At 43.7% G+C, this 15,459-nt stretch overlaps 1 protein-coding gene across 3 annotated transcripts in view; it reads left to right on the top strand.

Moving 5' to 3' along the window:
* phactr2 (phosphatase and actin regulator 2) overlaps positions 1–15,459 on the top strand; it is a 31,397-nt gene that overhangs the window by 10,384 nt on the left and 5,554 nt on the right. For 2 of the 3 annotated variants that reach the window (XM_062400785.1, XM_062400788.1), the window contains exons 2-9: positions 8,384–8,569; positions 10,187–10,261; positions 10,352–10,492; positions 12,881–13,385; positions 13,550–13,728; positions 14,010–14,166; positions 14,407–14,462; positions 15,226–15,287. In XM_062400785.1, the coding sequence (XP_062256769.1) occupies positions 8,384–8,569; positions 10,187–10,261; positions 10,352–10,492; positions 12,881–13,385; positions 13,550–13,728; positions 14,010–14,166; positions 14,407–14,462; positions 15,226–15,287 (1,361 nt within the window). Of the gene's footprint in view, positions 1–1,971; positions 2,410–8,383; positions 8,570–10,186; positions 10,262–10,351; positions 10,493–12,880; positions 13,386–13,549; positions 13,729–14,009; positions 14,167–14,406; positions 14,463–15,225; positions 15,288–15,459 lie in introns of those variants that run through there. The other variant, XM_062400786.1, reaches the window with a different exon arrangement.

Below are 15,459 nucleotides of genomic sequence, written 5' to 3'. Positions count from 1 at the left end.
AACACATGAACACATTAACATTCACCTTTGGTCATCTCCTCGTACAAGGAATAATGAGTGCATGGAAAACACATCTTCTCACTCTGTTAGACCTGCTGTTTAGTAATCTGAATTTTAAACTACGCGATCTTGAAGAAATTGAGAAACATTATGTGATCCAGCAATTTGGACCCAGTGTATCTCCCTCTGGCTCTCTGATGATCCTCTTTAGAGTGGATGTCAATGGACTGGGCATCAACAGCAATGTTTTCCACTGTCCTTTCTGTGTTTCTAACAACGTGCAGCCTCCAACAAATGCAACCCGCTCTGCTGATACAGCGAGGGTAATGAGGTTACCTCTCTGTGAATGCTGACGTCATCAGTTTTCCTCTGTTAACTTAACCAAATCCCTCCGTCCCTCTGTCCCTCACATTCTATCACCTCCTCACGGATGCTTCCTTCCTGTGTCAGTTTATTTAGTACCATCTCTTCCACTTCAACTAAATTATGTATTCCTGTTCAGTGACGTCACTGTCATACGTAGAGGCTCGAAAGTCACTTATTTATTTATTTAAATCCAGTCAATGAGTTGACTGACAGGGGGGGGGGGGGGGGGGGCTATGGTCGTGCAAGATGTCGGCTACAGGATTGGTCCTATTCTTCCATTTCTCCTGTGTGTTATGTTTTGTTTAGTTTTCAACTTTAGTTATATTTTGTCTTGTTGCTTCAACCGAGAGAAAGATTGTGCAGTAGTGATTTCATACATGATTACACTGTCTGTGACCTCGCACCATTCAATGACTTAGGGGAGGAAAGGTGGTCTCCACTGTAAGAGCAGAGCACAGCAGTGTGAAGTTAACACTAGATGGCAGTCTTGGCTTGAAACCGCACATTGTGTGTGTGTGTGTGTGCGTGTGTGTGTCTATGATTGTCAAGCCTGGTTCTGCATGGTCTCATCTGACACTCTGTTGAAAGAGATGACAGATAAAGCTCTCTCTCTCTCTCTCTCTCTCTCTCTCTTCTCACACACACAGATTATACTGAGTGTCGCTCTGTGGCAGCGGTGTTTGACGAATGTGGCAAACGTGAGGTCATGAGTCTAATATTAAACAGATATTATCTCTGTGTCCTTTTATCTAAGCTTTTTTACCCACTGACAAAACCTGACAGATTTGGCTCCCATTTGAAAGCCTGCACTTAGGCTCATCTCATTTTTTCAAAAGAGCTTACACTGCAGAAACGGGTTAGTGTACTGGCCCTCTGCCACCAGCTACACACACTGCACATGCCCTGATATCCTAGATTCATTATGGACCCTATAAGTTAGAGAATCTTGTGCCACACTGGGTTCGTTGAACCAATGATATCTTGGTTTGCTCAAATGAAAGTAAACAAGTTATATCAACACAATTTAAAGCTTTATTTTGAAAACAAAGCAGAACTAAGAGTTTTTCTGTTCTTATTTTCTGACCAAATAATTGATATAAAAAGATAATTAATAACCAAATTATTGTTAATTGCTTTCTTCCTTACCATACCTCTTACATATAAAAATATAAATATATTAGATTTAAGTTGTATCTTTATTATTATTTAGTGAATTAAATGTTAAAAAATGCTCAAGTGAAGATACTCCATTTACTTTGTGTTCTAACCAATAGTGAAAAGCCCCAAGTTGTATTTACTCTCATAAAACACAGTCAATCCTAAACTGTGTAGATGGATGACAGCTTCCCAACACGTGCATTCTACATTCGTCTACGTGCATGACACCTTATCCCCAAACCTAAGATATTTATATTTTATTTTTCTATGTTAGAAAGGCATCGACAGGCAGACTGGGACATTTCAATGTGTGTGTTCTCCCATGACTTGCTTGGACATGTTCCGGATATTGTGCTGGGGGCTGGCGGGGGGGAGTTCTGTGAACTTTTTGTTTCAGCACACCCAGAAAAACTTTCAGTACAATGTCCGGACTTCAGTCCTCGCCCAAAAGCCACTTGTGAGCGCGATTTATCCGCGTTTAAACCTTCCCGCTCCGGCTGCCCCTCGCTGTCCATCAAGCTTTTCAATCTCTCGCTGGGTAAACTGCTGGAAGTGTCGGAGCTCCTCAGCCTTTGACCCCGGCAGCGCCTCTAATCTGCGCGGAGGAATGAGAGGCATTCTTCAGCTGCTGCAGCAGGAGGTGGAGGAGCTGCCGGTGGGAGGGGAACTTACGACGTAGTAGGGACCCAGTCAGTCAGTGAAGTTTCCAGCGACTCGGCCATCACGGTCCGGAGCTATCCTCCCTGAGATGAGCGCGCTCGGCGGAAGGGATTTACGCGGGGAAACGAGGCGGTGATCGCGGGGGTTTAGTGGAGCGCGGTCCGGCTCCGGATCATCCGAACATGGGTCAGACGGCCGTGTCGGCTGTGGCCAAGCCCGCGAGCGGTGAGTGTGTGTTTCTGTGCATGCGTGCAACATGTCTCTCTCTCTCTCTCACACACACACACAACATACACTTACACATTCCGCTATCTTCATCCAGGAAGTCCTCTCTTTCATTTCTGTCGAAGCTTTTTGCGCAGAAACAAAGCGCGCGGTGGTTTCCTGCCGAGGGGAAGTGAGTGAACTGTGTTTTTAAAATGAATTTCAAACTCTCTGACATCACCGTGCGAGCCTTTGTGAGGCTGATCGGGAATCAGGGCTGGGGAGTCCAGGGTTTGACTCGTGTTTGTGTACTTTAGCTGCCAGTTTGACACATGAACTGGGGCTTCGAACCATGTTTGTTTACCCACAGAGGATCGTCGGGAAGCCCAGGGTTTACAGCTCACTCACGATCAGGACCGTAATAACCCGAGAATATGCCATGTTTACCTCAGTTCAGGGTATTTCTTAAGGTTAAGTACAAATATTGTTGAAAAACATAACGACACAACAACAATAAAGTCAATATTCACTATCTTATCTTAGATTAAAAGTGCAGGAGTGTAATCAACATGCTTGTCTTGTCCTCTCCCTATTCTGTAGTTAGTCATCTAACAAAAACTAGGAATATAACTCCACTCCTTCCACTACATAGCAGTTGTCTTCTCCGATTTCAGATGCCAACGTGCTCTCAATTGCTCTTCTGGTTATTTATGCCTCTCGTGGAAATGTTCCATCGTATCAAACTGTCTAATCTGAGATATTTGCTTTGTTTGATTTCCTCTCTTAGTCAATTCTCAAAGAATCACCCCACAATTTAATTTACTTACTTCCGAGATTGGTGCAACGATAACAATAGCCGCGTCCCAATTAAGCGCCCACATCCTTCGGAGGACCAGGTCTAGTCAGTTTTACCACTGGAGGCAATTATTAGCCACGATCTGAAGTACTATTGATTAGTGCACGCAGGGGTTGTCTACCACATCTTTTCCCATAACTCAAGATTCCTTTAAGCAACGTTGATTTAACTCAATGACGACATTTGTCCCATGTCCCGGACGTACACAGGATGTCTTCACATCGGATGAAGGGAAAACAAATGGTGGAATTTTCAGTACATTGAATGGAAACCTGTATACACTTAAGACCACAAGCACAATATACTGAAAATACACTTAAACACTGCTGCTGCTAGACATTTTCAGTTTTTGTGTAGTTCTCTGTGCCCCATGATGAAATAACAGACATGATACAGACTAACCAGCCGGGTTTTGTGCGTGGGATCACTGCTGCGTTTGTAATGAGGAAGGAATTGCAAGCCATGCTTCTAAAGATAAATATTTGTTTGAGCAGGATATTTTGGCTGTCACCAAATTTGACCACCATTTGAAAAGTTAAGCTTTTTCCACAGATGGAGCTCCAGCCACCCACAAACAGGAGTAACGGTCAAAAAAAGAAACCAGTCCTCTAAGTCCTGATCCAAGTGATATAGCTCTATAGGCCTTTGATGCTGTAAAATACTTTGAGAATCTGTGTACACATTCCCTGAAACTCTATTGAAACTATCATTTCCACCATTCATCAAAAGCAGAAATATAAACCGTTGCCAGTTCAAGGAACTTATGATTGTGCATTATTAAACAGAAAGAATCTTTGAACTCGCTGATGGAAGGAGAACTTTACTTCCTCAGAGAACTACACTGGAACTATGATAGTTCATAGTAAATTTAATGTATTCAGACTTTGGACTGTTTGGTTGGTGAAATCTGAAGACGTCACCCTGGCTTCTCGGAGATTACGATGGAGACTTTTCAGGGGGATCAGTGTTTTCAGTGTGGGATCGTATAGACCTTGGTCTTTTCTGTGTGTGAGTCATAACTGTAAATATTTACCATCCGTCCACATTTTGATGGGAAAACTTTGAGGCAGTGAAGCAGAGGAAGTGATCAAGGACGCCAACTGAAAACCAAACTGGACCTTCTTCTTACTCTGTCAGCGTTTACAGTCAAACCGAGACTGGTTTGTTGCGCAGTAAAGTCAACATGCATAGGAACCCGAGGCTATAATAAGGATTTATATGCTCTGTATTGCTGTATTACGGGTTACACAATGAAGATGTGCTGTGCTTTGAATGCTGAATCTACAGTTCTAAGAGCAGGAGGGGGGGGATTGACCCTGTTGGGGTATCACTGAAAGATCAGGTCATGAAGCTGATATCCTGTCAGCGCTGACGTCTGATTGCCGTGTGTTAAAACACTGTAAAGCTGCGGCTTCCTGTTTGATTTCCTCCTGGTGTGTCACTCTTGACCTAATCCCAGCTGCTCGGCCCTGTGAGGATCATGGGTTGAGGCTGTACTGTAGCTCTCTGTCCCACGTTGGACTGAGATTTGGAAAAAATTACCCAAGTGTTAAAACTGGAGCTAATGCCCGACGTGGCCCCCCCCGCGCTCTCGTCCAACACCTCCTGTTGCCTTGTTTTCTTCTTCTTTCCTTCTCTACGCTCCTCGCTCCCATATTTTTATTTTTGCCCCACCTCAGTTTCCACCTCTCCCCTTCTCTCTCCCCCCCCCCCCCCTCTCTCTCTCTCTCCCTCTCTCACCCACTCAGTCCCTTTTCCTCCGTTCGTGATGTCTGGCTCTTCCCTCCCTGGTGACTTGCAGTGAAGGAAGGAAGCCTCTCCCTTTCCCCTCCTTCTCAACACATGTTCCTGCCATAAGGTCTGAAAAAAAAAGAAAAAAGAAACACGCTGGCTTTGTCACAATACACCACCACTTCATCCCGTTAATATCCTATCAGACAATTCATGACAACGAAAACATGAAGAAAATAACAAAAGGCCTGCGTGTCGTGGCGCAATATTCTCAGTTTATTGAAAAAAGAAATGAATCCTGTGGGTTAGTTTCCCCTCAGATTTCTGCGGAGTCTCCAGTTGTGTTTCTGATTATCCCGTCCACTTCCACAGCTGCTATCCAAATCCTGATTCAGCCTTCTAGTATGACACTGTGAGTCAGTAGTTGCAAGAAAAACACACGTTGGTATGAAATCCTGTGTGCAATCATGGAGTCGTGTCAGCAGTTGTTATGTGTAATAACATCTCTGGGTTATACTGGGCTGGACTTAAGCCTCATTGTTGTAATTAAAAAGCTGTAGTCAGCATTATTTTGGTAAAAGTTTATTGCTTGTCTCAGATGAATCCGTCTCGCCTGAAAAGCAGGATTACCGTAACCATTACTGTATTGTTTTCACTTCCTGTGTGGGGTGAATGTTTTTTATTTAATTCACTCAGGTTTGCTTAAAGGTCAGTTATTCAAATTCATTTGTCAAATTCGAGGAAATATCTCCTGGTGGCTCGACGTCCTGTGTGCGTTCCACTCTGCAGCTCGAGCTCTGAGGGAAATCGAGCCACCCAATTCCTGCCAGACAGCAACAGGGGGCGTCGATGTTCATGCACAGGGGAAGCAGTAGAGTAAGAGGAAGAAGAGGGGAGTTGGGGGGGGCAGTGGAAGTGAAGGGTGTTAAATCTGCCAAATGTTTATGTGGTGAAATGAACAGCGGGTTCATTAACTGCTGGCCACTATTTCGGTTTAGGCAGGACCTGCAACTGCATTGACGTGATTTGATTGGCTGGTGCCTGTGCGGGAGTATTTGTTTGAATGTGATTTGATTGGCTGGTGCCTGTGCGGGAGTATTTGTTTGAATGTGATTTGATTGGCTGGTGCCTGTGCGGGAGTATTTGTTTGAATGTGATTTGATTGGCTGGTGCCGGGGCTGCTGCTTGAAAAGTTGAGCTTTTTCTAAAGTTCTACCAAATTCAGTGTGAAGCAATGGAACCACAAGGCAGTTGTGCATGATGTCACCCCATTCAAAGTGAATACGCAGAGTTTCCATTGAAGCCTCCAAAGATTGGTGGGAAGAAACTGAAGCACTGGACATCAACCCTTAACATTCAATTTATCCTTTAATTTGACCAACTGTTATAATTTGTCTTTCTATGCTTCAAGCATCATTAGATTCTAGAAGTGTTTGTTTACTGATAGTGGTCCATGCTGTCACTTCCTCTGCGACTCACATTAACACATTAAAACATTTTCAGTGAATGAACATGGCCTCATTTTCAGTTCAAAGCATAAAAATCTTTTTTACATAAAGATGCTGCTAAGTGATTCTTTTCTTTTACCCAAGAGAAGATTTAATTAAATGCACATTGAAATAAAGCTAAATGAAAAAACCTTAGCCCATGCTCCAGGCCCCACAAGGCACGCTTATGGTAAGTGACTGATTATGCGATTTACTGACTCATCAAATTGTGAGATTTTAGCGACTGAACAATCTCCTTGTCGACCTTCCCTTTTTCTTGAACGCACTTTGAGAAAGAAAACTGTGTTCAAGTCAACAATAATCGTTGTTTTGCTCTCCTCTCTGTCTCTCCTCCTCTTTTCTCTTCCCTCCCAACTTATAATTGGGACCATTGTCCCTATTTGGTTCCCACTAGATGTTTAATCGTCAGGCTAATGGTGATGATAATCGCTTTTACTGATTTTCCCATCATTAGCTGCTGAAATGCACCTATTGTGATTTGATATCACCACAGGAACAGGAAATGAATGTGTGTACGTGCGTGCGTGGGTATTTGTGTGTGTGTATATATATGTGTGTGTGTGTGTTTGCGTGAGAGAGAGGACTAAAATGGTGTCTGGGGAGAGCATGTTCTGGCCTGATCTGCTCTGCACTTTTCCATGTCGTTGTGCTCTTAGTTCCCATGTTGTGTACGTACACAAAGTCAGGATCAGTACATGAGCAAAATCCAAATGGGAGCAATTATCGTACCGACACAATTCTTTTTACATCTATATTTTATACATTTCATTCTTCAGCAAAAGGAAAACGCTGGGGTCGCTGCGTCCTTTATTTCTATTGCTTTTCACCATTGAAAGATGATGAGACATCTGCTTCTTGACATAAGATTATTTCTTTATCTTGTTGAGCACTCCTTCAATCCTGTGCAGTATTGATTGTGTTGTGTAGTCGTGGTATCAAGGTCCTGAGGACACACACGCGCTCGACCAATTACGAGTCCGTCCAAGCTGTCAATCAAGAGGTTTCACCTTGTTTTCATCGCATCAAAGACCGTTCATCAGTGTGATGAGAACTACCTGAAATTGTATGACTTTTATCCGCAAAATGAAGGTGGCCACCAGGGGGCGACCAGGATGCTTTGGCTTCACTTTCAGGGAGTTGTCATTTAGTCCATCTTTACATACAGTATATAACATTGGTATTGTTGGTATATAAATCTCCATATATGGTGAAATACAACCTTTATTACGTTTCTGTCTATTGAGACAGACATGAGCTGGAATTCATTCAGCTTATACGTGTGATCCCTGTGGTTTTTGTGGCCGTGACATGTCCGAATGTGAGTAAGGCGTAAAAGTTAACATTCCTGAGAGGCGATGAGTGAAGTGATTTCAGGTCGCAATACAATGCGATGCATGTACACACGGAAATGATAAACGTTTGATCCCCGCAGGCCTCCATAGGTTCAGGCTCGAGTGAGTCAGCAGAGTTGTGTAGCTGAAAAAAAACAAAACCTTCCTCAGTTTGATTCTGAGGAATCACACACCACCTCTCTTTCCTCTGTTAGGTTCCGGTATGGTGCACACACACACACACACACACACAGACGCACACACATGCACACTCTAATGCGCACACTTGCACACACACCATTCACTCACTGCAGTTTTCCAGAAGGTTCACAGCACATCTAATCTTTCAACAGGAAGAGGAGGAGTTGTGGAAGGACGGGGCTCTCGCCACCCAACACACACACACATGAGACCACACACTGTAAATACTGTACAGAAACAGAGTTATAAATATTCCTACTTGCAAACTGAAGGCTGAGTTGTGATTTACGTCAGCTAGATGGTTCATTATGAGCCCTTTCCGTCTGGTTCTTACCCTGATTGTATATTTCTCCATGTGTGTCTTGTAGTTGATGGGTTGGAGAAGTCATCATCGTTGGCCAGCTGCGACGTGGTGGTGGACAGCGCCGCCAATACCCAGAATGCCCCTGCAACGCGGCAGCAGCGAGGCAAGCTGTCGTCACTAGGGAAGCTGTTCAAGCCCTGGAAGTGGAGGAAGAAGAAGACCAGTGACAAGTTCCAGGATCTTTCCAAAGGTAGGACATGCCCTGTGTGTGTTTTAATGACACTGTATGAACAGTGTGGGCTGATTTGTTCTTCCCAATCGAGTGTCTGTGCAACATCATGGCTTACATTTCTGGATTCGTGCAGAATATTAAGTCTGAACTGGAGCGGCGTCGCTCCCTGAAGAGCTTTAAAAGGAAAAGAGTGAACAGTTTATGCTTGCTGATTTATTTGTGTCAGCTGCCATGTACGTCTGCAAGTTTCACAACTCCACGTCCCTCCAGCTAGTTTCAGGCTACTGTCCACATGTGAACTGACTAAACGAGAAGTCGGCCTTCGAGTTCCTTTTTCCTTTTGTGCATCTCATCTTTGTGCCCTGAGAGTTATAATGTTTGTTCCTTTTTCATCACGTAGGAGCTTCAAATTAATTACTCGATTGTTCCCTCTGGGACGGGGGTTAGTGAAGGAGTAACAGGTTCTAAAGGAGTCAGGGGAGAATGGAGCAGGAGCTGGCAGATTGGGGAAGCATCAGTAGTAATGTGGAAGGCAACCTGTCAGTCCACATTCTGACCTTCACCTGTGGTCATGAGCTTTGGTTAGTGACCAAAGCAATGACGTCGTGGATGCCTTTTTAATTGAAGGTTTCTCGAACACACACCCTACTGGGAAGAGTCTCAGGGGTTGACCCAGAATTCACTGAAGGGTTTATTTATTAGAACTGGCCTGGGACCCCCTCTGGAGGGAAGTGTTGCTGGGGAGAGGCATGCTGGAACACCTGCATAGCCTGATGCCTCTGCAACACAACCTTTGATAACAGCAAGAGGATGGACTGATTGATTGATTAATTAATAATTTGATTTGAATATCAGTGTGTTCTCTTCTTCATCATCTTTGGCTGCTGTAGCTGCTCGGGTGTGAACTAAAGGCTCTTTCTTGATTTTGATTCCAAATAATCCTTTGCTATTCAAAGAAAAACAGTGATGACTGCTGATTATGACTTTACCAAATGGTCACTATGGATGGTTTAATAACTTCATACTATTGCAATTTGAATCTTGTGTTTGAGCCCAGTTATATAAACCATGTATGCGGAAGTGAAAACAAACCGGACACTAATAGGATTTAACATTGCTAGGAGCATTTGGCTTATTTAGCTATTGTTCATTCTTATTTGTATTTGGGTACTGTATAAATCCACTGGGGGCTTTGCGTTCAGGGCTTTCTCACAATTAGTTCCTGATAATCTTGCAAATGTCGGATGAAAAGGTACCTGTTTGTTCCTCAGAGCCCAAGTTGATGTCCTCAAACGACAAAGTTGTTCAGTTCACTATCATAGGAGCCCAGAAAAGGCAAATCCACATATCTGAGGAGTATAAATCAGCACTTTGGCTTTGAAGAAAGGATTAGTTCATTACTTTAATGGCCACAGATTATTCTTTGTTCATTAACCAGTCATTATCGACTAATCTAAAACAGAATTAACTTTAGTACCTCATCAATGCGGTGTTGTTGTGTTGAGGAGGAACACGGTGCAGCTGTTGTGCGATGCTTTTGCAGATTTCCGTGTAGGTTGCTGCAGCAGATCAGATGCAGGAAAATGAAATGGAATCCCCCTGTTGAATCACACATTGACCGTGTTCATCCCTCAGTTCTAGAGAGAAAAATCTCCACCAGACAAACGAGGGAGGAGCTGATCAAGAAAGGAGTTCTCATCGCCGAACAAGGTTTATCTCATCGCTCGTTATTTCATTAAAATATACCAAACACCATATATGCACCAATTTTCATTTACAGTTGTTTTTTTCCTGCTCTAGAAGAAGCAAACAACAGTCAAAATCTCAACGGCCACGCCACGTCCAGCGTGACGTCGGAGGAGGTCAAAGTTGACATCGAGTCACCAGAGGTGCTGCAAGAGGGAAAGGCCTCTGGGCCTGGCTGCACCGCGGAGAAAACAGGTAACTGCAGAACCAACTAACAGGACTCTCTGTCACACTGTGGCCTGAAGTGTTTGGATCACTTATAGAATAAGAGTCTTAAGAATAAAACTCTTTCTCTTTCTCACAAGTGAAACTTTGTAGCAGAAATTCTTTCTGACACGGCCGAGGCTTCAATCTTCCAAACACAAAGTGAAACATGTGACTCAGGAATATGAGACTTTTATACAGCTCTTTAGAAATTCAATTATGTATATATTAAATCAACTTTGCCGCTTTTTTTAGATGCTGTGTTGAATTTGCTCCTCTCAGTCGTGGAATGTGTTTGACAGCAGTTTTTCCAGCTGACATCGAGTCCTCTGTGGAATCTGACCGGGCCCTAATGTGATCACATAGATATATTCCCATCATAGGTATTCTCAGTCTGGGCAGATCTGCTAATGCCTCCCTCCCTCTCCCCCGAGGAGCCAGGCCACGGCTCTTCCTTCTGATGCTGCTTAAGTGTTGTGCTGTTTTCATCTCAACCCTGTTAGCATTGAACTCTGAGCCATTTGTTTGTCTGTGTGTCAATAAACATGAAAGGAACAGACAAGGACCACTGTAAAAACACAGTGTGAGAACATGCGTGTCCTCACACTGGAGGTTTGGAAGGTTAATGGGTTCATTCTATCTGTTAGTCTGATGGAAAGAGACTTTTCCCATCATCATTAGCTCCGTGTGCATCGTTCTTTATCTTCAATCGTCTCTTCCGTCTCCCTGTGCTTGTCTGCATCTTTTTTTCTTTCAATCTCTATTTTCTATTTCAGAAACTATTTTAAAAACTAAAATAAAATGTTTAAAGTCTTAAAATCTTTATCCTCGTTATACTTTATTCTTTTAATGTCATGACTTTTTTCACGTTACATTACAACTTCATTCTAATAAAATGTCAACATTATTTGTGTAACATTATGACTTTTTTCTTGTTGTTTCCAACTATATTTTGAATTCTAAAGATCTCTGACTTAAATTTTCTTTCGTTTGGACTTTATCCTCCGTACCTCGTTTTAACCTCTTAACACCGCACTTCTGCTTCCTGCTTCCCCTGCTCTGCTCAGAGAGGCGAGACACTAAACCTCTCGCCCGGGCAAACCCGGTGCGACCTCACGACCTCCAAGCTAAAAAAACGCACGGTGCCACCCTGCCCGCCTCTTCCAAACCTGCAGGCGGCGCTGCAGCCACAAGCCGGCACAGGGAGGTCGCCTCTGGGACTAAAAAGACAACTAAAACCACAGGCAAGACTGGCCCGACCACTCAGGCCAAAGCTAACCTGAGGGGCACTAACACCACTGGTCGTGTGATCGGTAAGTTCAGCTGGTCGGAGCCTGAAGCCAGTTTGCCTGTTAGCAATCTGCCCTGCCTGCCGCCCCTGCATGGAAACTGTGCTTGTATCAGTGTGTGAAGGGAAAGAAGACTGCACCTGGAAACCCCCTGCGTTGTGGTCACTGTCTTCCATTGTGTGTGTCTGCCCTGTTTCTCCCTAAGGTTGTCCTTATGATCTCTATGTGTCTACTGAAAGGTGCTGAATGTAAAGCAGCCCACAGCCCATAATACTGCACATGATGTTCATCGGTTGCTATACATGTTTTTTTTTATCGAATAACATCTGAAGTCCTTCCCCCCCTCATGCTCCTTCCACCAGCATACAAAGAAACTACACAGACACTTATAGAAGCTGCTTCTTTCAGTATTACCTTAGGTATTGTGTATTTGTCTTGGGGTCAAAGATGTGATTAGAGATGGTTATCTTGTGGCTCACAGCGTGTTCTCATACATCAGTGCATATGTACTTAATAAAGCACTAAGGCTATTAACTGATTAGTCAATTATATAGTAAATTGTCAATGTTTTGACTGCTAAACTGTAACAGGAAGTATTGCTTTTTTTTTTACATTGTCACATACTTTCTGGCCTTTTACAGCCTAAAACAATCAAATTATTAAATTGATAAATAACAAAGGACACTGGATAAATGAATGGTGATAACCACCAGGTCGGGTTCTGCTGTATTTTCTATCTTCAAATTTTGTATAAATATCTGCTCATTTAATCAGATATTATTTTCTATGGGTATAATTAAATATATTTTTTAAACACACAGTCTGTTGGGTACTGTTGCATTATGTTTTTTAGCAAATGGTCAACAACAAACTATAATCAACATGTTTTCAATATGTGGAGATGTCTAATGTGATTTAAGGTGGACTGTGAGATAAATACTTGCGTGAGACAAAGCTTTTATATAGACAGAAATACACCTACATACAGTTGTCCTCTGACTGTGGGAGGAAGTTGGAGGAGACTGGAGCACCTGGAGGAAACAGACTTTTCAATCTTTCTCACGTTGTCGTTCTCCTTTTCCTTCCTCAGCTAAATCCTCCCATCCAAAGAAGACAGGAGGAACTGCAAAGGCCACCGCCGCCTCCACCTCCACCTCCAACCCTCGCTCTCGTGCATCTAAGGATGCGGTTGCTGCAGCACAGGTCGAGGGAAAAGATGCAAAGACCAAGCAGAAATCATGCATTCACTTACCTCAAAAGCCCACCACAGAGACTCCTAGTCCGCCTGGGGGGTCAAAGGCCTCGCCCCCTTCCTCAGACACGAAGCCCGTCTCATCCAAAGCCTTGGGCAATGAGACGGAGGGAGCTGCTTCCCAGTCTGCTCCCAGTGCATCCGCTGGGGGCGAGGAGAATCACAAAAGTCTGGCTCCTGAATCTGCAGTCCAACCTCCTCATGTCAACACTGATACAGAGGACACTTCCTTCACAGAGGTAGAGACGGAGACCTGCTCCCAGGGGGAGAAAAGGGAGAGAACAGGAGGAGAGGAAGAAAAGAAGAAAGGAGAAACCGATTCTGCTGCGGAGACCAGTCCCAGGTGAAAATACAGTCGGGACATGCAAGCTCGTGACACAAACTTTCTCCTCTGCATGTCATTCCTACATATGAAGTAGATTATATTTACTGTACAGTTGCTCTAATAAAACAATCCATCTGTAATTTAATGTACTTCCTCTCTATCATATCCTGTGTTCCCTGCAGGTCAGCTGAGGGCCGAGCTGAGAAGCCCCAGGGCCTGAGTGTGAAAACAGACCAGGCCGAGGTGACGGTGATCCCTGATAGGCCGAGAGACAGCCAAGCTAGTGACTCCGACTCCGACGGTCCAATCCTGTACCGGGATGAGGAGGAAGACGACGAGGAGGATGACGAGTACACAAATAGTGAGGCATCAGTTTAGTAAAGTCACTGCTTCCTTCCTGATCAGCAACCTAAAAGACGATGGATAGTTGAATAATGTATTTGGTTAGCTCATTAACTACCATCAGACAACAGTTAACATTCAACTACAGCTCGATTTCATGTGTTTAATTTCTCACACTTTGAGATGCCTCGCCTGCTTCATTGATGCTTGATTACTTTCTGCAGCTGATCTGTGTTCAGCTTGTTTTTCGAGGCCCTAAGAAGCCTCAAGCAGCTTCACCACCTTGCGTGTCCGTTCCAGGTTCTCTGGCCAGTAAGATCCGCCGGCGGGACACGCTGAACATCAAGCTCAGGAACCGGCCCAGCATGAGGGAGCTGGAGGACAAGAACATTCTGCCCCGGAGCTCTGAGACGGAGAGACTAGAGCTCCGGCAGAAGATAGGCAGCAAACTAGTCAGGTACACACACACTAACACACACACACTCAGCACACTGTGAAAATGTAGTAGTGTGTGGATGGTCATCATAGACTTGGCCGTGATGTGAGGTCACATGTTGATTGTTGTGGCTGCTGGGAAACAACACAAATTTTGGAAAAGGATGTTGCGCCATAAAATTCTGTTATTTTTCCTTGTAAAATCAGTTTATTGATTTAAATCATCTGCTCCTCATATGAGATCACACTTGTCTCTTTTCAGACGCCTGAGCCAAAGACCCACCACAGAGGAGCTGGAGCAGAGAAACATCCTCAAGCGTAGGTTTCGTAAACACACTATTGAGCTGAGGGGAGATGTGATATTTATGTTTTGAGTTCTAAATAGTCATATAAGCAGCTTTCAGACATGATCAGCAGTTTCTGTCCAGTGCTTACAACACAGGGCATTCAAGTGTTTTAAATGTGACATAACTTGTTTAGTATTACATGAACACTTCCAACCCTACGTGGCCACAGTTAAAACATGAGATGTACGTATGAAAGACGTATACGTTCTGTTGCTCTTCCACAGATTTGAGGTTTGCAATATGTAACATCTCTCTGGAGAGATGGTTTAGAGTGTAAAAACACAACCTCAGCGTTTCATAACTCCAGTCTCTGATGTGGTCAGCGTGAAGATCTCTTCATCTACCAAGAAGCACAGAGAGAAAAATCAAGTTCTCCACAGAAGAACTCACTGTGAATCCCAGACGGCTTGTATTTCAATCTCTGATGGGATGGAAAGATTTGAAGGAGTTTACCAGTGTGTTCATTTACCCACATATATATACTACGCACATTATGGCACAACAAGTGTCTGTGTTACAGATTCAACTCACATGATTCATTCAGTCTCTAGAAAAGAATTAATCATCATCATCTCTCCCTTTTGGTTTTGATTAAATTAAGATGCTCGTGCTGCTTCACAGCTGTGGACTCACTTTAACACAGACTATCACATCCCCCAGTTATAAATAGAAGGAGAAGCTTGGTGTGGAAACATTAGGTGTGAAAAATGACTCTACTGGTTCTCTGCATGCAGAAAAGAATGATCTGGAGGCGCAAGAAGCCAGGCAAGAGATTAAAAGGAGGCTCTCCAGAAAGGTACAGTAAAAAACAACTACAGACACACACACACACACACACATACACACACACACACACATTTATGAGAGCACAGAGGAGACGGAGTCTGTCTAAATTTAGCAGCAAATTAGTTTTGCTTCACCTAATGAGTCATATAGTAAGCAGAGTCGATGCAGTGTGCGGTGGAATG

This window comes from Platichthys flesus, chromosome 12, assembly GCF_949316205.1.
Source record: "Platichthys flesus chromosome 12, fPlaFle2.1, whole genome shotgun sequence".
NCBI classification, from domain to species: Eukaryota; Metazoa; Chordata; class Actinopteri; order Pleuronectiformes; family Pleuronectidae; genus Platichthys; species Platichthys flesus.
This window is presented reverse-complemented; position numbering and strand designations above follow the sequence as displayed.